Source organism: Ascaphus truei, chromosome 4 (genome assembly GCF_040206685.1).
Source record: "Ascaphus truei isolate aAscTru1 chromosome 4, aAscTru1.hap1, whole genome shotgun sequence".
Lineage (NCBI taxonomy): Eukaryota > Metazoa > Chordata > Amphibia > Anura > Ascaphidae > Ascaphus > Ascaphus truei.
This window is the reverse complement of record NC_134486.1, coordinates 320,107,201-320,134,635: the sequence shown is the minus strand read 5'-3', so window position 1 is coordinate 320,134,635 and position 27,435 is coordinate 320,107,201. Positions and strand designations below refer to the sequence as shown.

The 27,435-nt window shown below is 43.3% G+C and overlaps 1 protein-coding gene across 2 annotated transcripts in view; it reads right to left on the bottom strand.

The window, feature by feature from the left end:
- PHIP (PHIP subunit of CUL4-Ring ligase complex) overlaps window positions 1-27,435 on the bottom strand; it is a 171,318-nt gene that overhangs the window by 103,260 nt on the left and 40,623 nt on the right. For both annotated transcript variants that reach the window (XM_075597969.1, XM_075597970.1), the window contains 3 exons: window positions 11,314-11,464; window positions 11,110-11,208; window positions 6,034-6,194 (listed from right to left, as the gene is read on the bottom strand). In XM_075597969.1, coding sequence (XP_075454084.1) covers window positions 6,034-6,194; window positions 11,110-11,208; window positions 11,314-11,464 — 411 coding nt within the window. The remainder of the gene's footprint in view (window positions 1-6,033; window positions 6,195-11,109; window positions 11,209-11,313; window positions 11,465-27,435) is intronic.

Below are 27,435 nucleotides of genomic sequence, written 5' to 3'. Positions count from 1 at the left end.
TTAAGTCTCCACCTTTTTTACACATGGCACTAGCATCAGTATTCACAAATATAACCATTACCCTCCCGAGAATTCCTGCGAAGTTTAATACCCCAGATAGTGTTACATTTCTTGCTACCCAAACTCCATACTCGCAGCGCAAGCTGGTAAATGGATTTGGACATGGAAAGCAAAGCTGGGACAAATCACACGGCCTGCAGTGTGCAGAGGGGGGTGCGGGGAATTAAAGCCAAAGCTTCAGTGACTTCTGTGCACCCCCACTATGCTCCAATTCCTCCCCCCTCTTGTGGGAAATAAACGGAGTAGCCGTGATGAGTCGCTCAGAGACACGTCTTGCCTTCTGTTCATTGCAAAGCCAAGGAGAGAAATGCGTTGATAAAAGCAAAGCGTCTTGCCTGCTAGTTTATCTCTTCCCCACAGTTGTTAACAAGACAGCAGTGAGCTGGCAAAACTATTATTCTCTCAAGATGCTTAAGTACTACAAGACTTTTTTCTTTTCTTTTTTTTTAATGGAAATAAAATCTGAAGATCACATGGGATTTAAGGTCATCACGCAAGTCAGGATATGGGCAGACAGGAGTGTTAAATGAATAGTCCCTTTAGTATGAACGTTACAAAACTGAAGCCAGCATGAAAGCAGTAACACTGCTGCTCTTATCTATGTACTGAGAGAGCCAGAGCAGAAAGACTTATTTCATGGATATATCACAAGTTCTGATGTATTATGCTGCACTAAAACAACCATTATATTAGGCTATTGCTCTGTCAGCTTTCAAGACGACATTGTTTCCATCAGCAACATAAAACAAATGACCAAAAAAAAAAAAAACTGTTTTGGGAAATAAACTGCAGCCTGTTTATCTTACGAGCCACTTTCCTATAGTCACACAGGGCACTCAAATCCTACTTACAGTGAAATGACTGGGGAACATTTTCCCATTATGGAGAATTCTCTGAAACTCCCATCAGTTAGAAACAGAAAAACTAATGCCAACTGGAGGACCTACACAAGTCCTCTCCAGCGCCCCCATTTCCCAACTGGAGGACCTACACAAGTCCTCTCCAGCGCCCCCATTTCCCAACTGGAGGACCTACACAAGTCCTCTCCAGCGCCCCCATTTCCCAACTGGAGGACCTACACAAGTCCTCTCCAGCGCCCCCATTTCCCAACTGGAGGACCTACACAAGTCCTCTCCAGCGCTCCCATTTCCCAACTGGAGGACCTACACAAGTCCTCTCCAGCGCCCCCCTTTCCCAACTGAGGGACCTACACAAGTCCTCTCCAGCGCCCCCATTTCCCAACTGGAGGACCTACACAAGTCCTCTCCAGCGCCCCCATTTCCCAACTGGAGGACCTACACAAGTCCTCTCCAGCGCCCCCATTTCCCAACTGGAGGACCTACACAAGTCCTCTCCAGCGCCCCCATTTCCCAACTGGAGGACTTACACAAGTCCTCTCCAGCGCCCCCATTTCCCAACTGAAGGACCTACACAAGTCCTCTCCAGCGCCCCCATTTCCCAACTGAGGGACCTACACAAGTCCTCTCCAGCGCCCCCCTTTCCCAACTGGAGGACCTACACAAGTCCTCTCCAGCGCCCCCATTTCCCAACTGAGGGACCTACACAAGTCCTCTCCAGCGCCCCCATTTCCCAACTGGAGGACCTACACAAGTCCTCTCCAGCGCCCCCATTTCCCAACTGAGAAGGGGGAGTGGAACAATCAGGCACAAATTACAGAGGTACCAATAAAACCTAGAAACAAGGGGATTCGTTTTCAGTATAAATAAAAAAACACACACAAGTCTGACACTTGACAGGTAAGAAACAGTTACGAAGGCCCCTTTAATAAAATAAGGAAAATAAAAACGTGCACAAGGTCCCATGCTCGTTTAAAGCTGAAATGTCTCCCATAAAAAGTTCCTCAGTTAACATCCCAGCGTTAAACACAGTAACTTCGGTAAGTATCCCAGGAACGTGCAGGACCCCGGCTCGGAGTGCCTGGCTCTGCGGGGACCCCTGGTTACCATCATTGGAAAAGAAAAAATCTCGGCAACACAAATAAAAATGGAGTAGGGGGAACTGCTCTTTTAAGGCAGGAACTGCTGTAACATGGTCAAAACCACGGTATAACATGATTGTTTATGTTAAGAACGTGTTAACTAAAATGTTAAACAAAAAAGTCAGAACCAGCAGCACTTACATTCAGTACAAAAAACTTAATCTCACTGAAAGATTGGCTCTGAATTTTAACTCTGGAATCAACTCATTTTTGTATTTTTAACCAGAAATACACATCGATTTATTGTAAAACGTTTTGCTTTCAGAGGCCTCCAAATGCATTGCAATGTGCTACTGGCCTCTCTGACAGCAAGAAAGTTCAGCAAAAATAGCCACGTGATAAGCACAGAGGAAGGCCAGTGAAATGCTATGACAAATTTGGCTCCGATTCGGACTCTGCACTCTCCTGTGGGGGCCCTTCCTTCTAATATATAATGGTAATGGGAAAGTGGGATTTCTTCTCACCCAACTGCTTTTTTCTAGACATGATCTGACATGATCGGTTCTCTTGTCCTTACCATCCTTTGGGTTTCATGCTATCCATTTTTTTCCCCTTAAATCTAACACTCACAGGTCCAAGCAACGACTCATTTTCTCAGTGTAACTTGCTCCTCAATCCTACTAATTGTCTCTCCTGAAACTTTTGCAGAACACACACACACACACACAATATCAGAGAAGATGCCTGAAGTGCTTTCCTTTACACCTGTAATTGTCGTGAAAGTATCTGTTACTCTGCCTCCACTACTTATTAACTTGATCCCATTCTTCTCATCTCCTATGACCTCTCGCTCTGACTCTGATCCTTGCACTTACTTATTTTCAACTCTTCCCTTTTCTCTGGTATGTTTCTTTCCCTTTAAAGCAACAGTCCAAGCGGCTGTTTCTTTTTCCCGCCCTTTAACATTTGCATCAATACAATCCACACAATAAGTAATTAGCTAAGTTGGCGATCGATCCGTTCTCATGTGATCAATCGGTGAAGATTCAGCTCGGGGGTTCACTAAATGGCTGTCAGTGCAGCAGAAGAGGATCAAAGATGCAAAGTTCTGTGGTGAAGATCCTGTGACCAAACAGTCACTAGAAACAATTGGTGCACTGCTAGAGAGAGGACAGGGCTCAAAACGGGGTGTGCCAGAGCCTGTTTCAGAAGAGAAAGAGGATGTGACTTTGTAAATGGTTGCTACAGAAACAAAAAAAATCCTTGTTACATTATAATACATTAAAAATGTAATTCAGAGTTATTTTAAAAAAATGCTACAAGTATTTTCTCAAAGTACAGAACTGATTTTTTTTTTTTTTTTTTTTTAAATACCCATGCAGGATATTGCTCGGTCTGCAGCTTTAAAAAATGCTGCTGTGAGACCTACTATGAACACCACCCTTGACCCCATTAACCAATCTATCATCCTGTCTCTCTCCTGCCTGTTGCATCTACATTTCTGGAACTGCTCACATCTGCCTGCATGCTTTTTTCCCGCCTTATGCACTCCTAGATCCTCAATCAGGTTTTTGCACTGCTCATTCAACTGAACCAGCACTCACCAAAAGAACCAAGCACATTCCTAAATACAAAGCACATTACAGACATACCCCGCATTAACGTACGCAATGGGACCGGAGCATGTATGTAAAGCGAAAATGTACTTAAAGTGAAGCACTACCTTTTCCCACTTATCAATGCATGTACTGTACTGCAATCGTTATATACGTGCATAACTGATGTAAATAACGCATTTGTAACAGGCTCTATAGTCTCCCCGCTTGCGCACAGCTTCAGTACAGATAGGGAGCCGGTATTGCTGTTCAGGACGTGTTGACAGGCGCATGCGTGAGCTGCCGTTTGCCTATTGGGCGATATGTACTTACTCGCGAGTGTACTTAAAGTGAGTGTACTTAAAGCGGGGTATGCCTGTACTCCATTCTCATTCTACACAACCGGTCTGCAGCCGTTGATACGGTTGACCACCCCCTTTTCTCCTTTACACATTTCACTCCCATGGTGTTCAGGATTGACAGGGCCTTACCCTCTGTCTAAAGGGGCTCCAAATAGAAAACATGTACCTGGCTAATGAATCCAGCAGGGAGCAGGTTAATTGCAGCTACAGACAATTAGCCAGTCTCCATCTGGCTCATCAGACAGGTAGAAAATCCTTCTGCTTAAACTGCAGGAAAACACGGGAGGTGTTTGCTGGCAGAGAAGGATCCCAGGGAAGCAAACCCTCTATTCCAGGACACAGCGGTCACTGGAAACCGCCAGAGGGTGTCCCCCCACAGACACCAACCCAGATCCAGAGACTGGTATAAAGAGCCCTCTGCTTACAGGTAACGGTTTGGACTTTGCGGTCACAGACTGGGAAGAGGCCCATCTTCCCAGACCTGCAGATAGAGACTGGGTAGTAGGGGCTGGGAAGTATGCGTTGGCTCATAAAATGGGGTAGGCCATTTTGTTTATTTTGTAAGCTGCCTTAAAGCGGTATTGTTTGAAGATATGGGCTAAATAAATGTTTATTTCCCCAAATCTATGTCTCCCCGATTATACCTCTGCACTCGTCTCCTACAAGGATCAAAGACCTATCCTGTTTTCTTCCTACCTCTCTCGTCGTTCCTTTAATATACTTATTGCCAACGTCTCCTCTTCCGAGCTCTGTCTGTGTACCATAAGGCTCAGTGACCTCTCCTTTTTTCTTCTCTATACACACTCTTTGGTGACCTTATTAATTCATGTGGCTTCAACTCTATACAAATTACACAAATCTTTATCTATCCACATCACACATCTAACCTGCAGTAAAGTGCCAGGTCTCCAATTGTCTCATGGCAATCTCATTTTGGATGGCACCTAGACGCCTTAAACTCAATATGTCAAAGACTGAGCTGCCCATAATCCAAACTAAATCAGGCCACATTGTACCCTTTCCATCACAGTCAGATACAATCCAACCAGTTCTCCAAGCCAGTTGTTAAGGTGTCATATTAGACTTTTCTGATCTGTTCTCCCATCACCTTACTCCTTAATGGCATTGCTAAATCTTGCCACTTCATTCTCCATGTCATTGCTAAAATACAACGTTCTCTGTTTCTCCAATCTGGACTGCTGCAATTTTGTCCCTATTGGCCACCCTGCCCTGCAGCTGCATACCCTTCCAGCTATTCAAAATGCTGCTGTGAGGATAGCCTCAATCTCCCCCTCTTGATCTTTCTCCGCTTCTCTCAAGAAAACGATGCAGACTTCCAAAAAAAAAAAAAAATCATCATATTACCAAAGTATTATTCTTTCAAGGCTCTTCTGCCCCTCCTTATATCTCAGCTTTCATCACTATACCAATATTCGCTCTGCCCAGGCCCATCTCTCTACCCTGTGTCATTACAGCTATGTAACGCCTACAATCCTTTTCACATGCAGCACCAAACCAGTGGAACTCTGCCAATATCCAACTTAAAAACAACTATCTGAAAACGTTGTTCAAAGAGATTTTAATAGTCCTGGATAACCGCTATGTACTAATCTACAGTATGCTCGTTTACACTCTAACCCAGGCCTGCACAACTCCAGTCCTCGAGGGCCGCAAACAGGCCAGGTTTTCAGGATATCCCTACTTCAGCACAGCTGGCTCAATTAGCGGCTCAGTCTGACTGAGCCACTAATTGAGACAGCTGTGCTGAAGTAGGGATATCCTGAAAACCTGGCCTGTTTGCGGCCCTCGAGGACTGGAGTTGTGCAGGCCTGCTCTAACCAATGCACTCAAAAGTACTCTGTACTTCTGTTTCTGTTAGTCTCCCCACACCAGATGGTCAATTCTTCAGGGCCAGGACTCCTTTCTCCCAATGTTACCTTTATGGCTTTCTGCACTTATCCCATCTGTATTATTTTCCATGTACTGTAATGGCATTGTAATGTAAAAGTTATGAAGCGCTGCGTATCTGGTTGGCCCTATAAACTTAAAATATACATACAAAACACCAACCACTTACTGTAAATATCCTTCTGCCAGTCCGATCGAATGTTACACAGTACACGGAGGAGAGGTGCCCTAAAATTCGCTTGTGCATTTTCATGTGCTGGTAGACCGCTGTCGGGACAAGGTGCTCACACTTGTACTTTCCATTCAGCTTTCTTGCGAAAAGTGTGTTTGCTATAAAAAGAAATAGATCTCATTGGATTCATTCGGGAGCAAAAGGCAAATAGAAATCAGGTTACAAGTGCATGTCCTCCAATGGATTTTGTGTTCAATAATTTTGAGCAAACTGAACTAAAATAGAGAACAGGGTGGTCGCTCGCTCACTGTCACACAGCCTGGTTAATATGGGTATTGCCGATATTGGTCCGTAAATGTGCAAAACAATGACAGTGATGTGTTCACTGGGTTAAAACATTGGCACAAAGATCTTCAACTACTTTAGAAAGATTTATTTTTATAGCATCAATATTGCTTACATCTGTGTTAAAAAAAAAAAAGAAGAAGAAATAAACCAGGGTGTGAAAATTAAATAGATTTAATAGAAAGTTGAAGTGTGGCATAATTGGGGGGACGGTGTACACAACAATATGGCAGTATTTGGGGGGAACAATGTTGTGGCAGTACCCATGAAGTGGGTGTGTGTACAAAAGTGTGGTGGTACTCGGGAGGGGGAAAGCACATTTTAAGTTATGGTGGGTGAAAAAGGCAACAAGAAACCTCCACAGTTTTAGCAAATAAAAAGATAACATGTGAGCACATTCACATGTCTCAGACAGGTCTGCAACCCTGCCTTTCACCATTATCACCTAGCATACAGTGCTTCCCCTGCAGCAAGGGATTCTGGGAAATGACATGCAAATTAGCCCACGTGTCACCTTTTGCCTGAAATCCATATTTACATGGAACCCTTATAAGCTGACACGGTGGGCTCATGTGCATACCATTTCCTAGATCCCTTGCTGCAGTGGAAGTACTGTATGCTAGGTGATAATGGTGAAAGGCAGGGTTGCAGACCTGTCTAAGACATGTGAATGTGCTCACAAAGTGATAGATGGATATCTATCTATCTCAAAGGTAGTGCTACTGAGAGTGGCCAAATGTATGCAACAAAAGACAGATGTAGCATTGGGCATTTCGGTCTTATTGTATATAGTTGATGATCGTCCCATAAATGCTTCCTCTCGGCCACTCAAACCAACTTCCTAGTCTGAGAGGCTGCCAATTGTTTTTTACTTATATGCTTATATTCTATTAAATAGACCAGGTTTTCTATCCCTGTTTTGAGTGGAGTTGGGAACCTTTTCATTAGTCATTTTATACCGCGTTGTCATGGAGACGCTTCAAGAAGCCGCCTGAATCACGGTAAGCTGAGGTTCCAGAGGCCTCGTGCAATCCCCGGCATTTTATTTTAATGCCTTGGGGAAGAGCGCAGGGCCTTTGCAACCGCACCCGCCCCCCCCCCCAGAAAAATCTTTTGGTGCCACTTTGCGCACCCTGGGTTTAAACTGCTAATAATGTAAAAATATGATTGAACCCCTCCTGGCAAAGGTGTTAAAATACTTCAACTTGTTTTTTTTGGTTTTGGTTTTTTAACATAAATCAGGCAACAGTGAAAGATTAAACCTGTGAAATCACTGGGTTTATTTTGATCCTAAATAGAATTGCACTTTTAATTAAAAATATATTTAATTGATAAATAAATAAAATCCTTATATTGGATAAGTCACTCGTGTCTAAATTCCTACTGAATTTTAAATGAAACAAAAATGATATAGATATATATTCTAATATTGTATCATGCTGTATTTCACTCGAAATTAACGTAGTTTGCCTCTGTTTGTAAACTATTTCCGGCAAAGCTAAAATGTGGGAGGTAGAGCTTTTGTTTCAAATTAAGCCGCAAAATCGCACAAAAAATGGTCCCTGAAAGGGCTGGACATTTTCCGTTAAATGGTGAAAAGCACACGGAGCTTAAAGTCATTTTCTGCTCTGAGTGTTGTGCTTAAAGGTCAAGAAACATCGTCCTGTAGTAAAGAGGCAGGGGAGAGGATCAAGGAGCGGAAAATGTACCCACCCTGAAATGGATTTATAAAAAGTACAACGTTTCTAGCGGTCCCATCAAAAATCATGTGTAGTGATCCCTTTTATCGTATTCCACAGGAAGCTTTACTACTGTATGTTTCTTACTCCTCCCACATAACCCCTCAAGTCAGAATAAGAAATGTTACATGAACATTTTCATAAAAATACTTCAGACTCACCATTTGCAGTAATGGGATTTACTGAATACAAGGGGTAATCTAATAAAAAACAATTGTCTGAGTTATAGTGCACTGCGTGTAACCAACGCTTACACCTAGCAATGTATTCCCCAGCTGTGTTACTTGGCTAAATGTTCAGATATGCAAATGGGATCAAAAGTACCACTAAGTCAATGAAATTGTGCAGTGAACCAATGTATGAAATAATTATTTTGCCTCGCTCCTACAATCTGGGAGAAACCATTTCTGGGAGCACTCAGCTCAATCGTTAATGATTTAACCAAAGTCAACGTAGATTCTGTGAGCTGTTGTATACAAATGTGTCTTCACAAGTCGCAAATAACCCTAAATCATTAACAATGCAAATCAACAAATAAGTAATCCAAGGTATGCAGGAAAAGGTAAATGAAAAAAATTATACGTATATATTATCTAGGCACTGAATCTTATATCCCACCTTTGTACATATAGAAAATATGCCATGAAAACGGTAAAAATATGGCTGTCATCAATCCCCCAATAAACGCTTTATTAGCTGCAGGCTCAGAGCATCAACTGGTTAAATTAGGCACTTCTATTGGGGGGGTCGTGTGATTGTTTAGAAGTATACATTTGAACCTAGTATGGGAAAAGCATAGGCTGCGTAGCCACACCACTAAAATAGTGTTAATAATTATAATAGCATGTATAATACATATTTATAGAGCTGCTAGTTTTACGTAGCGCTTTGCAAAGACATTTTGCAGGCACAGGTCCCTGACCCGTGGAGCTTACAATCTATGTTTTTTGTGCCTGAGGCACAGGGAGATAAAGTGACTTGCCCAAGGTCACAAGGAGCCGACACCAGGAATTGAACCAGGCTCCCCTGCTTCAAACTCAGTGCCAGTCAGTGTCTTTACTGATCACGGGTGTGCAAACTGGGGGAAGCGTGCCCAAAGCTTCAGAGGCCCTGTGCTCCTCCCCACAACATTTAAATTAAATGCCGTGGGAGCGCGCAAGACCTATGTATATCCCTTACCTTGCCTCCGGCAACTTCTGGTGACGCATCGCCATGGCAACGCGGGTGAAATGGCAACACGTCACATGACGCCGAAGAAAAGGTATGGGGGGGGGGGGCGCGAGGGCACAGACAAAAGTTTGCGCACCCCTCGTCTAGATACTTAAGCAACTTCACCTGCGGAGGATATTACTTTACAACTTTCGGTGAGCTCACTTCTCTTAACTAATATTCAACAACAGCCTGCACCATTAAACCCCCCCCCCCCCCCACTTTCATCAATCGCAGTCTCTCCCAGTACTTCTTGTTCGCACACAACCCACACTCCTTCCTCTCCAAACCCGTTTGGTCGAGCTGCACATCTGGTCCCATCTCCACGCTATGAAACACCCCGACCCTCAAACCTTAATGGGATCAGCTGTGTGCCTGGACCATACAGCAGTATAACCCGAGGTATACTGCATCCAACAACGAGGAGCCACATTACCTTTCTGTTTCAGCACTGTCCCTCATTCCCTCTAGATTGTAAACTCTCACCCTCATTAACTCCTGTATCTGTTTGTACATGTTTGTCCTTATTTGCATGCAACTCTGTACCCCCATTGTACTGCGCTGCAAATACAATATAAATAATAATAACAATAATATGAATCTAGTGACAAACTCCTTCCTGTTTTTATGTTGTGTTTTAGGCGGCTTTCCTTTCAAACTGCCAGCCTGGGCTTTCATTATTCTCGTCTGTCATCTCATGTGCACTCATAAATTATGTTGAATTTTAACACACACACACACACACAAAAATCTGTATTTAGCTCCTTGTAATGCCTTTATTTATTAAATGGAAAAATTATTTCTTAGGATAAGTTTTTAATTAATGTGTTACATAGTGGAGATTGAAAAATATATATATGTTCAGCCTATGGTAAATGTAGACAGATACTTTATCCTATATTTGTATTTACAGTATATTGATCCAGAGGAAGGCAAACAAAAAACCCCAGTTAAACTTTATTCAATCATATCTCATAAGGGGGAAAATAAATTCCTTCCTCACTCCAAATAATCAGATTTCTCCCTGGATCAACATCATTCCCGATGTTTACTCCTTTGGTATATCCCTGTGTACCTTTCCTTTCTAAAAAGATGTTCAAAAGGTAACAAATTCCAAGTTTTAACTACCCTTATGGTAAAGAACCTTTCCTTTGTTGCTGTTGAAATCTCCTTTCCTCCAAGTTTAAGCTATATCATTTGTATACTGCCCGTGGGATGAATAGTTCTTTTGGAAGCTCCTTGCATTGACCCTGAATATGTTTGTATATAGTTATATCCCCGCAGACTCCTCTTTTCTAATCTAAACAAATCTAATTTAGCTAGCCTCTCCTCCTCAGTCAGAATATCCATCCCCTTTATTAGGTTTACTGGCTATGCACTTCTATAACCCAGGCTGTGCTGAAAAGCTGCGTATTGTGGAAGGCACAAGCTTACAGGGATCCATGTTATAATGGACTTGAAGCAAAAGGCGACACTGTGTGCTCATTTGCATTTATCAGAATCCCTGGCTGCTGTTGAAGCATTGTATGTCAAGAGATAATGGTGAAAATCATATGGGTTAGAGACCTGCCTAAGATATGTGAATGTGCTCACAAGTGGTATTTTAATCAAGTATTATTAATAGAAAGTTGTAAAAGTGAATCAGACAAAATAAAAAAGTGTAATTACAGACAAAATATACATAGCCAGGAAGAAATTAGAAACGAAAGAAAGAACACATGATCGATAAGAGATAGACATAGAAGTCAAGCAGTAATCCATGACTGGTTCATTTGCTCACCTAAGCTTGCTGGGCTTCCGTAGTTTATCGGCGACTCTGGAGGCCTTCCACAGTGCAAAGCGGCAAGAGCCGACCCTTTCCATACAACATGTTTGCAGCCTGTATTTTTAAAAAAACACAGCCAAACGTAAAAAAACACACCACCACGTAACATGCAGCACATCAAGTGAAACAGGAAGGGCCTTGTTGAGGGAAATGTCGTACTTTTATTTGTGCGCAGCAGAGATTGGCGGCCGGCTCCCACTAGTGTCTGTATTCCAGAAACGCTTTGAGGAATCTCTTTGTCCAGCAGCGGTCCGAACCGTCGACATATTTGCAGTAAATGGTCTGGTGCCAAGTGCCGGTAATACGTCACCTAATTTAGGAAACAGAAATAACAAGAAACTATTTGCAATGAGCCGGTATTGGAGGTGGGAGGTGGGACTCCTCTCCAGAGAAAGTAATAATAATCAAGATTGGCAACTGGAACTGGAATAAAAATGAGGGTCAACACTGGAAACCAAAAACACATTTAGGACTATATGACGCCCACAGAGGGTGTGAAATTCCTGGGTGGCTGCCTGCCAATGGGAAGCTACCCGACCACTATTACCATTAACTAGGCTGGCAATTAGATACACAAGAATGGGAATGAGCATTTAATAATATTGTATTTTAAACCCTACCTCCACCATTTCTAATACATTTATTACACGTGATATAGCAAAGTGTTTCAGCAATTATTTAAACAAGCCCCCGCAAAAAAAATATGTTTTGATTTCAATGCCATTCTTTTCTACCTCCCCATGTCATATCAAGTATTTTTCTATTCAAAATAAAGTCTAGCTTTAACTTTTTGAAACGCACATGCATAAAACAATCTGCAATTGGAATACTGCTTACAATCAAGGCTTTAAACATAGGTTGTGAGTATGCTGCTGCAGCAGAGAATCCATACATATAACATGTTATTTGTATAAATTCTAATAGATTACTCAAAAACGTGTCTAAGGCCTAAAAATATATAAATAGCAGCAGCTGGCTAATGATGCCTCGGGTTGAGGCCATTGGGAGAACGGTAAGGACCTTGCGAGTGTCCAGGCACAGCATTCAGCTGTGGCAAGACATAGCCTGAAGCAAAGCATTATTTCAAAGCTTTCCGCTCCACAAAAACTTAAATGATGTAACCCCTGAAAACGCAACCCTGGGAACCCGATGTCTATAACACAAGAGAAATAAAAGTACGCACAAAATCATGAGTTCCTGTCTTGCCTTTGTGGCAGCAGATTAAAAAAAATTAAAAAAAAGCAACATTATTTTCAAACATGTAAATATAGCCCTCGTGCTTCTTCTGGGCACCGACAAAGCAGATACCATTTTGAAAATTAATATTTACACACACAAATTATACATTTTCTCTCTAAGTAAAGTGTGTGTGTCTGTTCGGAGGGTGTGGGGGGTGGTGTACACTTTATTTATTGAGAGATCAATAAACACACACTATAGAAAATAATAGGTAATCAAAGTTTGTGCAAAAAAAAAGTTTAAAAAAGGAAAGAAAATATATCAACGTTTCAATAAAGGACCAAAACATTGACTTTTCTTTCATTAAACTTTTAATTTCACAACCTTATAAGACCTGCGACTGCCTATTCTTTTCTATAGTGTATCACCCAGCTTGGTTAAGTGCACCCACTAAAAATGGGTGGTTGATCTATTTCGAAGTTGCGACGGTCCCCAGACGTCATTCCCTTCCTGCATCATACAGGACTGTGCTGGCAACGTTACTATGGAAGAACTTATTATACTTCATACGGGTTTGACTTTTTATTAGGTTCACCACATTCGTATATATTTTCCCTTTTTTCATTGGTATTATTGTTCTGAGCAGGGTTTCACCGTGGTGCTTATTTTAATTTATAATTATTTTTTATATTTGTACAGCCATATCCAATTTGTTCACCAATATAAATATATTAATCTAATTCATTAGATTTACTAGCGATATAGATATACACACACACACACACACACACACACACACACACACACACACACACACACACACACACACACACACACACACACACACTATACATTCCTGCAAAACACACACACACACACTTATGAACAGAACGGTTGTCAGGGCAATGAGACTGTGCAATGCACTGCTGCCTCCAAGGGGTTAAATATTAAAATCATCCAGCCACGGTTTTGTCACTATGCCTCGTACATTCACAGTGTCCTCTGTATGTGAGAATTACAGCTTGGAAGATCAGCTGTACTGTAATCCTCCCCATATTCAGCTGTACTGTAATCCTCCCCATATTCAGCTGTACTGTAATCCTCCCCATATTCAGCTGTACTGTAATCCTCCCCATATTAGCTAGCAGTCAGCGCTTGTATTATTGTTGCTACAACATCACTGCAGAAAGCCATGACTCACATCTCAAGGAGGTTGAACATTGCTCACTCTGGATGGGAAGAGGGCGGACTGTACACAGAGACACACACAGAGACACACTATTAATTGGCATCGGCAGCAATACCTGCTAACAATTATTTAAATTAACTGTAAAACACTGTCGTTGGGTCACGAGAGGAACTGGGAGAAGTATATGCCACACACGCAAACAGTTTATTTTCAGCTGAAGTCGTATTTTAGCAAAAAGAGGAAAAAGCAGGCGGACCGCAGTATGGTTAGATGGGCCCCTAGCAGTCAGGCCGCTGGTGCACCTGAACCCATTGCACCCATGGTAGTTCCGGCACCGAAGGTATAGTTGAATGGGAGATAGCGAGTGATTAGTTGCATCACACTTCTGTGAATAAGGGAGATCAGTATTTAGCAAGCAAAGTAGCAGGTGCATTAATCACTGACTCCTTAAGAGCTTGTTTTGTGGTGTTGCAAAAATCCCATCAGCCAGAAAGGAAAGAAAAAAAACATTTTCTCTCTCTCTCTTCTGTTTCTTAAAGTGAATAGAAAACCTTTTATAAGGGAACTGCTGGCTTATTAGGAACTCACATTCCCAACCTACTTTGGTATCAAAAGTGAATAAAAACTACAGAACAGCACTTAGGTGATCTTTTCCCACAGGGCAAGATATTCTGTTTTGCCGTTAAGTGAAAGCACTTATCAGAACAGCATAGAAATAAATCACCATTTTCAAATAAAAGAAAAAAATACTCTAGAAATTGCCAAGGATTTAGGAGCTGTAGATAGTCCTACACTACCATATTGTCATCTATATAATGAAGCTATAAGAAAACACTCAATGTGTTAAGTGCTTAATGAATTCCCCTTAGAGGATTGTGATACCAGTTATTGGATCCACATGAAACCCGCTCGTAGGTTTTGCTGTGCACAAATGTTCAAGACCACTCACCTCTTTCATGCATTAAAACCCAGTGCAAGATCATCTATTAAGGGGAAATCAGGCTTCTTTCCTAAGTGCTCTATATTTTTCCAGCCGTTTTCCCACAGAAGCTACCAGGTGAGACTAATTAGGATGGTGTTTTGCAATGATCAAATTATGTTTCCCTGGCATGAATTATTAACTCCCCCCCTCCCCCCCTGCAAATAAATCATTCATCCAGCTGGGTAGATTTAGGATATCAACCGTCACGCAAATATTTCCAGCAAGTTTGTACCCATTTCAAAAAAGATCAGAAAGAAATGGCGCAACTGAATTTTATTTTGCAAACGGATTACAAGTAGTAAATTATTATTGTGTTAAGCCGGGCTCTACAGGGCTTTAATGCAGGTGAGAGGGGTGAGAGAATGCAGTTTAGAAAGGCCACACTTCACTCTGATGCCCTAATATTGTACACACAGAGCAGACCAATACATTTTAAAACAACGTATCAGTGTAATCAGCTTTCTTAGGCTGCACTTATAGTGCCAGCGACGCGACCGTCTGGTCAAAACAAATGCATTGTCGCCGTCGCCAGTGCTTATAGTTCACGCGACGGCGACAAAGCCACAGAGCGACAGTGCTACCAAAAATCTGGTAGTCACTGTTATTTGATTTTTTTTCGGCGACGGTCTCCCCTTGCGGCCAATCAGGAGCTTCTCCGTCCCTCTGCCCTTCCCCTTTTCTGACGTCACTGGCCTTGTAGCCAGCAACGTCGCCTAAAATAGAAATTCATCTTTTGCAATGGCGACGGCGGACGTCATTGGTCGCGTCGCCGGTACTATAGGCGCGGCTTTAGAACCTAAGCACTCCTGAAGTGAACATTTCAATTATTTTCCTCCTGTGAAAACATTTTATTTTTTCACCTGTTCATGTGTAATTCTAACTATCACATGTATTATTCTATACTCGTTCGGTTAATGAATTCATCAGAATTGCTTAACACAGAAGGAATATGTGGCAATGAATTTGTCTGTAGATACAAACATATTACATACAGTATATTGCAAAAACCTGTCAAAGCATCTCAATACCAAAAAGGCCATTAATGTTTGAAAATGTACTTTAAGTTAGCTATATTTGATTAAAAAGTTCACCAATTGTAGGGACGTCACTATTAAAGGTCACCTCTGCAAAGCGTGCAGTTTTTGTTTCAGAAAAAGGGTCGTGCAACAAACATGTCGTGTGGTTAGAAAGTTCATTTATTACCAGCTGATGTTTGGTACCAAGTGGTAGGAATTCCCCCAAGCGTCTCAGGATCATGCCCCACGGACCAAAACATCAATTTATATTAATATCTAAACCTTAGTACAAAATGTCTATCACGTTTTTTTCCCAGCAATATTTTGAAAGAAAAATCAGCATTTTACCTATACAGTACAAATCTTCAGCTTTATATAGTTATTATGCAGCTTTTCAAAATACTAAATGAAGAATAAAATGTCTGCAGGTCTTACAATGGACCTTAGTGTGAATTTTCTAACATACCATATATATTTAAAGGTACAGAACCACAGACATCTTTTTATATGATGAATACTGCTTATTTATAGGGAAACAACAATCAATGCAACTCTGTGCAGCCATTACAACTCTATGGCAAACTAAAAACATAACAAGTGCTGTAACATTTACACATACAAAAAGTAAGGCAGTCCCTGGCTCAAGCATCTTACAATGTTGTAGGAGCTTTGCACTAGTTACTGAAGAAAGCAGCGAGCATGCTATGTGTGTCTGTCTTTATTCTTATGCTGCAGAAATAGCTTGGCGGCAAGAACACTGCCATGGATGAACGCAGTTCAATTCACAGTTTTCCTCTTGACCATGGTTATGTCCCTATCTACTTGCTCATCATGCACCAAAAATTAGATGGCAAACTCCTCTACATATCACTGTGCATGTCGTCAGCACTTTAGTACATGGTGTACCTTTAAAGCAGGGGTGTGCAGTTTTGATCCTGCGCCCCCCTGCCTTCTCACACCTCAGCTCGCGCCCCCCTCCTGCTTGGCTCCGGCGTCAAATGACATCGCGGGGGCATGTTACCACGTGAAAGAAGCTGCAGAGGCCTCGCGGGGTCCCGCTGCAGCCGCCACTCCACCCCTGGAAAATATACCGCTCCCCACTTTGCGCATCCCTGCTTTAACGTATCCCACTTTAAAAGGGTATCCTCTAGAGCAGGAGTGTCCAACTCCAGTCTTCAAGGGCCACCAACGGGTCAGGTTTTAAGGCTATCCCTGCTTCTGCACATGTGGCTCAATCAGGGGCTTTGTCAATGACTGAGCCACTGATTGAGCCACCTGTGCTGCAGCAGGGATAGCCTTAAAACCTGACCCGTTGGTGGCCCTTGAGGACTGGAGTTGGACACCTCTGCCCTAGAAAGTAAACATCTCTGACTAAACCTTCAGATTAAAACAAAATGCAGTGTTTATTTCTTCTGGAAGAATACATCATTTCACTAAAGGATTTTGAACAAAAAACAGACTTGTGGCACAGCTCAAAAGCAGGACTGGTTCATTATTATTTATTTTTTTAACCTTTAAAGAATAAAAACCCAACATGATTGAGGAACAGTTCAGAGATTGATCACCCATGCTGAATGTCATCGCACTAACACTATTTAAAATGAATTTGAAATCAGAAAATGTAAAGAAAAATCAGGCCTCAGAAGCCCTAATCCTGTTTATAATGTGAAGACTTTACTCACAGCAGTGAGAGTGAATCCATTGTATGCCAAAGCAATGAGCTGCAGGCCCTCCTAGCACAATGCATGGGTTTCACACGGCGGGCAGCATTTGTTCCAGTCAGTGGATTACCTACTCTCTTTTGGAAACAGACTTCCTTGATGGAGGTTAATAAATTATGGGGTGATGTGTTTCAAACGCCTGACAAGTATCTCATTGTGACATCAGTAAACGTATCCCACTTCTAGATCAAGTTCAGTATGAGGCAGCATGACTGCACATTCAGCACAGTGAAAAGAACTGCAGGTCCACATGGAAAATGTGATGCTTCCCACAATATGCTTTCCCCAAACTCCTCCTAATCACAAGCTAAAACACATGACCCTTAAAGCAGCCAAAACTCACTCCTTTTGCAAGGCTCAAAGCTGCATAAAATATTTGGCCATACAAAGTCCCCATAATCTTGCACGTAACCAGTGATTTTTAACATTATAAAGGAATGTAAGTACTGCTCTGGGCGCTCACTATCCCATTTTGGTATAATTGCTCAAAATACAAAAAAAAGTTCCACATTGGTCGTCAAACTGCAAATTCGTAGGAAAATTGAACGTTCATCTTTTCATGGATTTTACTTGTCTTTTAGCAAGCTCAGATACGGGGTTTTTGCACCTCGATCTATCAATAACCTGCATCAACGTGAATGGTAAGAACAGGGTGTGATACATGTTACCTCACACACCAGAGTTTGATGAATCTGCTCCTTTGTGAGATTATCCTAAAAACAGACTTCCGAACTTGCATATATTCACAAATCCGAAACTGGAATCTCCATTTACAGATCTACACTCCCTGTGCTGGTCATTGCACTCATTTCAAGCTTTGGGGAAAGTATTCTACTTGTGTAAATTTGTTTAAAAATGAAAAATGTGTGTGTTTAGTTTTTATTTATTTAGGTGTTCTAGCTGCAGAAAACAGACGTGTTAATCTCAATCTTTTTAGCCCAAAGAGAAATACTGAAAACCACTACAAAAATACTAAATTATTTGGATGTAACAGGAACAGTTTAGTTATTGTAACTGCCAATGACAGATTTCAGGCAGCAGCCTGTGCTGTACTCGGTGATAGCTGGGACACTTCCTCTTCTTCAGTTCCTGGGTATTCATAACAAAGATAACATCTTGTAAATATATACAGCGCCTTTCAATTACAACAATGATATTATCATTACACAGTGGCAGGTGAATAACGTAGGCATGCAGAGATAAAGTGATCAGCTTGAGAACACACACACACACACGGAGCAATGAGACCCCAATGTAACCCCTTCAATGCCAGAGGTACCTGCAACCGCATTGCACTGCATCTCAAACAGATTCCTGCTTTATTTCCTTAATATAGGTATCTGACCGGTATATAACTTGAAGCATTTTGCAACTACATATTTGATTTGGTTAACTCATTTGCACCTAGTTAACCATGTGTAAAAATCTTTTAACCGTTAAAAAAGCATTGGTTATACTAAATGTTTTGAAACAGTTCGGTAAATTGGCACCTTTTAAAAAAAAAAAAAAAAATGTTTTCAGTTCATTGTATTTTCTTTTCCTGTACCCCACTAATGGCAGTGGGTACTAATTGGGATTAGCTCCTCCCACAGCATGGGTAGGACAGGAAACTTCTTCAGAGGCAGTCTTCGGATTCTCACATAGCTATAAACATAACTGATAGACATTAATTACAGGGACGGTATGATGATCCCACTGCGATTAGTGGAGCACAGGAAAAGAAAATTACGGTAAGATGAATACATTTTCTATTTTGCTATTCCCCACAGGGCAGTGGGTACTAATTAGGATATACCAAAGCTCACATTATGGTAGGGGAACAAGGATACACCATTTTTAGTTAACGGTTTGTAGATTCCATAATAATTTGCAGAACTTTCCTGCCAAAGCTTGCACGTTCAGCTTGTAGTATTTCACAAAAGTGTGAACTAGGACCAGACTGCAGCTTCACAAATGTACCCGAGAGATGCTTGGACTCTGAATGCCCATGAGGTAGAACCTGCTCTGGTCAAATATTTGATAAATGAAGTAATCCATTGTGATATGGTTGCCCTTGAGGTTGCTATCTTCTTCTAGAATCTTTTGTGGACTATAAGTAAACCATCCGATTTCTCTGTATTTTGAAAAAAAAAAAATCCACTTAAGTTTTTATTGAGTTTTACATATATAATTCATAACATTCTGTAATCTGCATTCATTCTCTTAAACCAACAGTAATAACACCTCAAATAATACTGATAAAATAACAAAGGAAGATAAATTAGGGGGGAGGGGGAGAGGGGGGTGTATTTTGAATTTTTAGTAAGTTTACCTTCAAACACCTTACTATGGGCCTCATGCAGAGAGCAGCGCAAAAAGTGAAAGCGGCATTAATTGGCGGATTCTGCCTTCAGAAAGGCAGAAACCGGCAAGGTTAAAAAAAAGCGCCATTTTTTTTTTTTTTCCCTTTCAAATTCGCCGCGCGTCTGGAGAGTTTAAATTCTCTCCAGTTTTTTTCTCTGCCGTATGCAGAGAGCCGCGATCGCCATCTAGTGGCTGTTCGCGGCAAAAAAATGGCGCGATTTTCAACATTTTCCCTCTCCACCAAGCAGCTGGCGCTCCGCGGCCGGTGGAGAGGGAAAAAAAAAAAACGCGATTTTTTCCCCAGTAGTTTCAACAGCGCTAATAGCGCTGGTTGAAACTCTCCATATGCAGAAAGGCTTGTAAATGCAGTTTTCTGCCCTTTCTGCATATGGACATAAAAACTCTCCAAAAAAGGTAAAATTTTTCCCCCTCTCCAATTCTGCATAGCGCTGCTCTCTGCATGAGGCCCTATATCTATCTAAGCTATGTAGTCTCGCCTGCTTAGGATAAGCAGAATTCAGGCATAATGATCTCAATTTGAGGTGAAGCGAGGAGACTACTTTTGGATGGAAAATGCGACAGGCTAAGGCCCCGCTCCCTCAGTCAGCGCGCCCGCACTGCATGCAGGCAGCGCGCTGCTAGGCAATTGACTGCTGCTACCTGCGGTCTGTAGGGAGCGGGAGCCGGACCGGGGGGCATGGTTTGAGCAGGGCCCCACACGTCGGTCCCTCTCTCACTCCCGGAGCCCCTCGCACTCTGAAGCCAGGAGTCCCAGGGGCGAACAGCACAGAGGGAAGGACACACACAGGCACTCATACACACACAGGCACATACACACGGGGGTGTGTGAATCAGGAAGGGGGGGGAAGATCGGAGAAGGGGGGAATCGGAATCAGGGGGGGAGATCAGAGATCACAGAAGGGGGGAATCGGAAGGGGGATCGGAGGAGCAGAAGGGAGAAATCAGAGGGGGGGAGAATCGGAGCAAAGGGGGGAATCGGATTGGCTGCTGGGATCCAATCCGTGATTGGTTCCCTTGCGTGTCACGTGACTGAAACCACAAGCTCCTGGTGAAGGTGCGACGCGTGCGAGAATCGTTGGTGGGGAACAATGTTATTTAGAAATTACTTGACTGTTACGTCATTTTTTCTACATTTCACTCCAGGTATTCACCAATTTATATTCTGTTTCATAAAAAATCTGGGGAGGAGTCTTGGGAGGGAGTGCCGTTAAGAGGATTTTTTTTTTAGGAAATAGAATATGAAATAGTGCAAATTGGTGCATGCTTTGAGTGAAATTGAGAACAAATTACTTAATGGTCAGATTATTTATAAATAACTGATCTGCAGTCATACTGTACTTGGTGAGCAATACTAATCTTATTTAATGCTCCACCCACAAATTCCAAGATTATTGCACCCCTCATCCTCTCCCCATCCCACCCCTCTCATCCCCTCACCCCCCCCCCCCCGTCATTATCACCCCCACAGGACAGCGAGAGACACACACACACACACACACACACACACACACACACACACACACACACCTCTCTGCTCCATGTTTTTCCTCTGCTCTTTGGCCCCACCCCCAGGCTCCTGCCACCTCCTAATTGGCTCCATTACACACCAGCAGCCAATCAAGATAGAGGAAGCTGCCCAGACACCTAGCAGCTGCTGCCCTGCTCTATCCCTTCTCAGGGGAAATCCCGCAACTGGTTACTAATTGGTTGCAATTGTGTGTGTTTTACCAAGTCTGGAGACCTAATACCGGACACATGTCCGGTATTCTCATTTTTTACCGGTCAGAGTAAACAAATACCGGGCTGTCTGGTTCAATACCGGACACCTGGCAACCCTACCCACCTCCAGAAAATCTCACGCACTTTGCGCACCCCAATTTGCGCACCCCATGTCTATTTTAATAGTAATGATATCTGCTGCAATGGTTCGAACAGATGAATTACTAGAGCTTCTAACACCCTAAAGTTCGCACATTGGTACTATAAATTTTATTCAAGGTCTCAGGTGCCTGACCGCCTGTAGAAAACTCAGCACTAAATTTACCTGATGCTATATTCTCTTCTTAAAAAAGCAGACAAGGCTGACACTTTGACTTTTAAAGAACTTAAACTGAGGTTTTTACTAAACCCAGTCAGTAGAAATTCAACCAGGGTGACTGACACAGGAAGGATTGAAAAACAAAAATCGATTGACATTTTCCTACTTCATTCCTGAAAACAGCGCCAGACACGATAACTAGACGAGGTTAACAATTTTCAGGCTTACTGAATTCTTATTGCTCTGTTGGAACAGTCCTTTTGTTATTTTAACGCTTGCCGCTCAACCTCCATGCTGCATGGGACAATTTCTTTGGTTTTGTGTACTGGCCTTGTTTCAGAAGTTTGAGACTGTGGGAAAATGCCAAGGAACATCAAGCTCAATATTCACCCGATGGGGGAAAGCATATCATCTATAGCCATGTAAGTATTACTACTACCTTGTCTCTTATCTTTCGTAGGATTTTCGTTATGAGGTATCGGTTGGAACTATACATGTTAGAGCGAATTTCCACCGGATAGTGTGTGACATGCGCAACTTACGGTAAGATAGTGAGTACTTTGAGCAATAATGTTCACCCTTCTTGCTTTGATGTATTTCTATAAGATCTATTTTGGGGTTTTCCAAACCGAACTAGTAACTGTTAGAATACTTGCGAGTTCAGTTTCCATTCTCCCAGGTGGATGATGGTTCGGCTTAGGACATCAGCCATCGTATTGTGGGGTCCGGAAATACGAACTGCTGTAATATTGATGAGATTGCCTTCTGCCCAAAAAAGAACTGATGCTGCCAGAGCTAGAAGCTTTGAGCTTCTGGTTCCCCCTTGCTTCTCAACGTATTTGATAGTCGTGCGGTTGTCTGATTCAATCCTTATGTTTGTTCCCTGAACTTGGTCTTTAAAGAACAGCGTTTTGTTTTTTTAAATGCATATAAACGCTAGCATATCTGCTGAGAAGTTGCTATAGGATTTTGGCCAAATTCCTTGTGATAATGAAGTTCCCATCAGTGCTCCACAACCAGACTTGCTGGCATCAGTGGTGATAGTTAACCAGGTTTCTTCCTGGAGAAAAAAGTGCTCTCTAGTTTCTGCCGATTCTCCCACCATTTTACATCCCGCTTAGTTGATACACATACTTTTTGGTGTAGGGACTTGGATCTTTGTCCCATTGATCCATAACATTTCTCTGGAGTGGCCTTATGTTCCGGGTCTGCTGCTAGAGTGCGCTTCCCTCACGCTTCCCTGCCGCCGCCACCATCGTCAGGTAAGCATGGGGGGCTGCTGACATGGGAGGAAGAGGAGAGGGGGGGCTGCTGACATGGGAGGAGGGGGGCTGCTGACATGGGAGGAGGAGGGGGGCTGCTGACATGGGAGGAGGGGGGCTGCTGACATGGGAGAGGGGGGGCTGCTGACATGGAATGGGCTGGGGGGGCTGCTGACATGGAATGGGCTGGGGGGGCTGCTGGCATATGAAGGGGCTGCTGGAATGGGCAGGGGGGTTTTCCTTGTGAGGGGGAGAGTGGTGTGAGTTGCAGGGGGGGGAGAGAGTGATGTGAGTTGCAGGGGGGGAGTGATGTGAGGTGCAGGGGGGGGAGAGTGATGTGAGGTGCAGGGGGGGAGAGTGATGTGAGGTGCAGGGGGGGAGAGTGATGTGAGGTGCAGGGGGGGAGAGTGATGTGAGGTGCAGGGGGGAGAGATGTGAGGTGCAGGGGGAGAGTGATGTGAGGTGCAGAGGGGATGGGATGTGTGTGGTGTGCAGGTGGTATTGTGTGTTTGATGTGGAGGGGGAGTATTATGTGTATGGGTGAGGGGAAGAGATGGGGGTATGAGAGATCGATGGGGAGTCTCAAAAAGGTTGATGATGGGTTTGGGGGGAGATATGAGGATGATGATGATGAAGGGTGCTGGGGGAGGTATATATGAGGATGATGAGGTGCTGGAGGAGAGATGATGATGATTTTACCCGTGCGGCCCAAATCTTTTTTCCTTGGAACAGTTCGGCCCTTCCCACTGTACAAGTTGTGCAGCCCAGTACTATGGGTTAAGATAGACCTTCCATGGTCCATTTGGAATATGACTCCCAAAAACGTTAAGGACAGAAATAGTTAAGTGACTCTTGTGGGAGTTTATTATCCATACGTGCTGCTCCAGGAACACAATCACTTTCTGCGTATGCTGTATCAGAATATCTCTCTGCTGAGATGTTATCAGCATCTTATCTACGTAAGGATAAATCCGAGTTCATTCTTTTTCTGAGTTCAGCACCTGATGTCACCAACACCTTGGTGAATTTCCAGGGAGCAGTTACCAAGCTGATCGGAAGGGCGGTATATTGGTACGGTCTTCGGCTTACTGTAAATCTCAAATTTTTGGTGATCTTGCGCACTTGTATGTGCAGGTATGCACCCTTAAAATCCATTGACACTAACCAATAACTGGGCTTGACTTATGTTGTTCAGAGACACAATCTTCAATTTTCTAATATGTAGAAAGAACCATTTACTACCGAGATCCAATACCACTCTCCAAATGCCTTCTTGACCCACAAGATTCTGGATAAAAAGTCTGTTCTCTAAAAATATGCAACTTTTTTTTATTACCTTGTCCAGTAATAATTGATTTAGGATGTTGTCCAAGGCTTTTGCTTCTCAGGGAAAGGTGGATTTTGGGATATCCAAAACAGATTCTGTCGAGGTTCTTGTACAAATTCCCATTTTTTCCCCCCCCCGACGTGAAAATCTGCAGCCTTTGAAGAGGGTGGACGCATTTCAGATCCCCGTGATAGATCCCGGAGGCCATGGCAAAGTTAATTTATCTTAATCTATCGGCTATAATTTGAACAGACAAGAGGAGACCGTAAGTCGTGCAGTGTCACAGCTTGGTGCAGTAGTTCTCAACCTTTAAGATTTGGCAACCCTGAAGGGTTTTTTTAATCTGGAGACACCCCTGATCACCGACCTCACTCATACTCTCCTCGCACACATTCCACATTCAGCTGCACACATCATACTTACACTTTTATTTAACACACACTTCACATTTATCCCCCATTATCACACAGCACTCGTCCACTTTCTCAATATTACAATCTGCATTCACCCCCCTTCTCTTACACCACATGTTTGCCCTCCCCACACAAAGCAATCACTATTCCCCCTCTTGCTAAACACTTAAAGCAGGGGTGGTCAACTCCAGTTCTCAAGGGCCACCAACATGTCAGGTTTTAAAGATATCCCTGCTTCAGCACAGGTGGTTCAGTCAGTGGTTCAGTCAACTGAGCCCACTGTGCTGAAGCACGGATATCCTTAAAACCTGACCTGTTGGTAGCCCTTGAGGACTGGAGTTGCCACTACTGACCTAAAGTCAGCTACTCAGCAAGGGCATCCTGCGCTGGAGATGAAGAGTCTTCACTCTCTCCTCTGTGCCGGGCTGAGAGAGGAGAGGCGGTTTATAGCCTCCGTGTCTTCAGGCAGCGTACACCACAGCCTTCTGAGCAGCATGCGGTGTTGCCTCCTGGGGCCTAGGACAAGCTTTGGCAACAAGTTATGGCACACTGCACTGCGGCACCCTTGGCTTAGAATAACAGGGAGATGAGGCGATGTATGGGGGCGCGGGGTGGGAGAGGGGAGTGTTTTATTCTGCCATTTTTATTAGAAGAAAAAAAAGAGGGGAACTGGCACAAACACCACACGTCGGTGCATGTGACTTATGTGAAAGGGGTTAATCACATCAAGCTGACTCACTTTATAAAATATTCTACCAGTAATAATACATTGAGAGTTACCTCTCGTTTTCAAGTCTGTCCTGGGCACAGTGTTATTATGACAATACATGGTTACATTAAATGAACAGAGTTATACTTTAAAGACATTTCATGGATAGTAAAAGAGAACATATGTAATAGGCGTATATAACAGTTACAGACTAGATTAAAATCTGAAACAATTGAAGTATTGAAATTACTTAAACTGGAGCGGACAGTCCCTGGTAGGTTGTTCCAGTTGTGAGGTGCACGGTAAAAGGAGGAGCAACCAGATTCCTTGTTGAACGTTGGTACCGTAATCTGTCTCTTGGAGTCCAATCGCAGTTGATAAGTGCTGCGTGTGGTAGGGGTGAGAAGTTTGTTCAGATAGACGGGTAAATTGTCCAGAAAGTGTTTGAAGGAAAGACAGGAAAATGTACTTGTGTCTGGGCTCAAAACAGACAATCTAGCTCTTGGAGCATTCCGCAGTGGTGTGTATTGTAGTTACATTGTGGGATAAAGCGGCATATTGAGTTGTAGAGTGCGTTTAGGGTGCTGTACCATATACTATGTCCCAATAGTCTGTCGATTGGCATTAGCATCTTTCTGCCCAGCTGGCTTAGGGAGGACTTGTTCCAATAAAGTACAGCTAGTTTGGCATAGGTTTTGTATGCAAGAGTATAAATATGCAACTCGAATGTTAAATGGGTGTCAAGCCAAATACCCACATCCATAAAACTGTGGGATATGGTCTGAAGACAAAGTACAGTTGATTAGGGAGGCAAGCGGTATGGCAATAACTGGGGCACAGAGTTGTACAAACTTTGATTGCACTAGGTCAGGTCCACATTGGCTGTTTAGATTTAAAGTGAGGAGCACCTGTGTAATCTCCTTTTCAGATACTGGGACAAGTTGAAAATTGTGAGCCCTGTTGGGAGGGGTTGGAGCTATAGGGGTTCTCGCAGGTTGAGCTTCACGGTTGTAGTTAGGGTTACACTTTGATAGGGAAGTAGCACACCCCACAAAGAGGGGTGTGTGTGTGTGTGTGTGTGTGTGTGTGTGTGTGTGTGTGTGTGTGTGTGTGTCTTTATTTACAGTGGCGAGAAAAAGTTTGTGAGCCCGAATGATAAGTAATTTTCCATGATAACCTACTCAAATATCCAATACAAACAATTAGTAATTAAGAGTCTTGGTACATGCAAAAGTGAAACCCTGGTTTTATCAACTAAATTAAAGAGGATAATTAGAATCAGGCGTTTAAATAATAAGGTAGATCTTCAGAGGTGACTTTGGGAGGCCCCACCCTATATAAAGATTAGAAACGTGAGTTTTATCTTCACCATTCAGGTGTGTGGGAACATGTCATGCCACGAGCAAAATAAATCTCTCAGGAGCTCAGAAAATAAGTTATTGATATTAAGTCTAAAAAGGTGTAAGGATCCGCGCTGCGGGTATACCCGCTTCCAGCACCTCCTTACCTTTATTACAGGCTGTCAGGGCTCCCTGGCGGCGTCCCTCGCCACTGGTGGCGTCCCTCGCCACTGGTGGCTGCCCCCGCACCTCCAGGTCGCGCGCGTCACCCCTACTGGCGCGCGCAGACCCAGGGCGCCATTAGTTGGCGCCAGACTCCGCCTCCTCTGACGCGGCGCACGCACCTTGCGTGTCTCTGCCCCGTCAGCTCCGCCTCCCAGGTCCCTCTTCCCCACCTGACCCTTCCCCTGTCCGTCCCTCTGCTCCTCCCCTTGCTCAGACTACTCCCAAATCTTCCGGTACGTCTCTCCTACTCTCCGCCTCCTCTGACTCGGCCCATGTACCTTGCACACCCCTGGCCCATCAGCTACGCCTCCCAGGTCCTTCTTCCCTTTCTGTTCCTTGCCTTGTCCGTCCCTCCCCTTGCTCAGACCACTCCGAAAGCCTCTGGTAATTCTCTCCTATCTGGGTCTTACTCGGGCCGCTCCGCTGTCCCTCCCCTCACTCTGATTGGTCCCAGCCCCCTATTTAATCCCCCTTCACCATTTCCTCTTTGCTCTGCATAGCTTCTGTACCTTGGTG